General features: G+C 43.2%; 1 protein-coding gene across 1 annotated transcript in view; it reads left to right on the top strand.

The window, feature by feature from the left end:
- SARC_08365 (hypothetical protein) overlaps positions 1–1,405 on the top strand; it is a gene marked incomplete at both ends in the record, with an annotated part of 5,818 nt that extends 4,413 nt beyond the window's left edge. Inside the window, 3 exons of the mRNA XM_014297657.1 lie at positions 262–469; positions 771–838; positions 1,240–1,405. Of these exons, the coding sequence (XP_014153132.1) occupies positions 262–469; positions 771–838; positions 1,240–1,405 (442 nt within the window). The remainder of the gene's footprint in view (positions 1–261; positions 470–770; positions 839–1,239) is intronic.
- Between the last annotated feature and the right edge of the window lie 1,120 nt (positions 1,406–2,525).

Here is a 2,525-nt window from a genome sequence, read left to right as displayed (position 1 = left end):
CTGCATACGTATATGTATGCACTCATATGTATATATTAAAATGCCATTAAGTGGATTGAAGTATTGACAGAGGCAAATGAACTGTTAGGATTAAGGACACACTCAATCGTTATGTATATATATCGTTTCGCAGGCATGTATATAGTATCTATTAAAATAGTCCTCTTCGAAAGCTTGCCCTATTTTGCTTTATTTCATTAAAGCAATAGGACGTCCTTTTCTTTTTCTGAATCTTTCTTTGCGCTCTCGGCTTACCCGCAGAACTACTATCGCGAGCGAAAGGGTGCTGCCGACAGCGCTGCCGAGCGTGAGGCTTTCAAAAAGCAGATGGAAGAGAAGTTGGCAGAGCGCGCAGAAAAGGGTGGCCCGCCCGGTCCAAAGATCACAGACGAGTTAATGGACCAGCTTACTAATATGCAAACTGTGGACATATGCACGTTGCTGACGCCAAACGCCGAGAATGACTACGGTTAGTCTAGTGGTGTTTGTGATGTATCACTGTTGTATGTGCGGGTCAAGGCTGTTATGATACACAAATTGCATGTCGAATGCATGTCGTTGAACACAAGTTTGCTGGAACATGCTGGTGATCATTGCGTACGTGACTACGTACGCCGAAAGTAGTTCCTTTGGATGCTGAAATGATATTTTATATTGTATATGTATGTGGAGGGTTGTAGTGGCCGAAGCAGGCACTCATGGCAATATATGGCGCCGCGATGGTCTTTTACGTAGATAATTTTGAATTGAAATCTTTTTATACACTACAGAGATGATCTGTGCCTATGTTGACGACAAGAGCGTAGCGAAGCAGTTGCCTATCAACCGTCGAGCGCAGGTATGGGCCTGAGAATGGTGCTTTTGAATTGCACTCATGTCATCAACCACGAACTTACATGTGTACTCCTGTAAACGGTCACTCAGATTACTTGTCGGACGTAGTATGAGACATAGCTCAACACAATCGTCTGCTTAACACGAGTTTCAGCGGACAGTATTGCGGTCAATGTCACGTTTTTCAATCCTAATTTATAGTTCGACCTGCACATGAATCTATATTCATTTGTGAGAAGTTCCTGTCAGATTTAACGGCTCTCCCCCCACGGCTCAGAGTGTAGCTACGGAGGATGGCAAATTTGCATAAATAAATCCAGCGCCACACACTCGCCTATATATGGCGCCTTCAAGTGCAGAGGTGCTAACCACCATTCGATCTTGATTTTGAATCAATCTCAATAGGCCGTCGCATTCTCTGCGATGCAAAAGCTCGAATTAAGAGGAGATGTGTTCTTTGCTAAGCTGTACGAGAATGGTGTGGAAGACAAGTTCGGCAGAATGGACTTCGTGCTAAATGACCTGATGCCCGAGGCTTCGTGGGTTCAAGCAGCACAGAAATTCACCTCAAGTAAGTACCCACATGTATCGAATGCAAGTGTATATGGTGTGTTTTGTGATTTTTGAAGTCCAAGTAATGTCATATGGCATTGCAATGCGCCGCTACTCACTGGCGAGTATGTCGCATGCAAGTCCTTCACACAGGGAAGAACACATGTTTCGCTTTGGCGATGCGATTCTCGGACTCTACAATAAGGGGCGATATTGTTTACTTCAAATTTGTAGATGATTCAGGGATAATACGGTGACTCACGAGTCTCAGAGATCTAGAAGGCGAATACAGATTTATTCTCTTTGGGGTTTGCATTGATATTCACACCACTCTTATACGCATATCCAGATAAATCTAAGACTACAAAGATACATTGCGCTAACAACTACTGCAGCAATACTGGTACGCTGAGATGTGCACGATGCAAGAAGGTTTACTACTGGTATGCAATAGATTTAATACATTTGTTTTTAAGGCATGTTTCTTTGCAACCAACGCATGTCATCTGAGTACGGGTATATGAGCTATTGTCCAGATTGTACTTTTGCAGGATTTGCGTATTCTGAATTTGCTATGTTTTAGGACTATTGCTCCCTGTTTTGCCAGCGGAGGCATCAATCATGGGAAGGTGCCAGGTCGGTTTTGGCGTGAAAGTGTGTTTAAACAGTACCCATTGCAGCCGTTGCTCTTCTAATTTCGACCCCCTCAGCCAGAACGCGGACGTTAGTACATCAGACATTGTATTTCAAGGCATTGTTCGTCAAAACTCCAATATCCAACCGAATTCATCGTATTTTCAAATTCACAGTTCTAAAGATTGTCAGAAAGAATCCTGGAAACGTCACCGATATAACTGCAGTGCAAGTAATTAGGCTGCCAGTTGTTGCGAGAAATTAGAAAATATGGAAAAGTATAAAAAAACACTGGATAAAATTTGGTGCGAAGATACTCTGAATGCGATCTTTCTTCCTCAGGCTCAAAGTTGGTGTTTGAATATGGCGCGGGATAGCATTATTCTATTTCACTAAATGAAAACAGGGCGAAACGGCGTTTCAGACAGGAAAAAAGATGCAGTGCGTGAATACTTATACGCAGAGCCGTGTACGCATCCCGATGAGATCGACGGTTGGGAGATCCC

This window comes from Sphaeroforma arctica (assembly GCF_001186125.1).
Source record: "Sphaeroforma arctica JP610 unplaced genomic scaffold supercont1.747, whole genome shotgun sequence".
In the NCBI taxonomy this organism is placed as follows: Eukaryota; class Ichthyosporea; order Ichthyophonida; genus Sphaeroforma; species Sphaeroforma arctica.
This window is presented reverse-complemented; position numbering and strand designations above follow the sequence as displayed.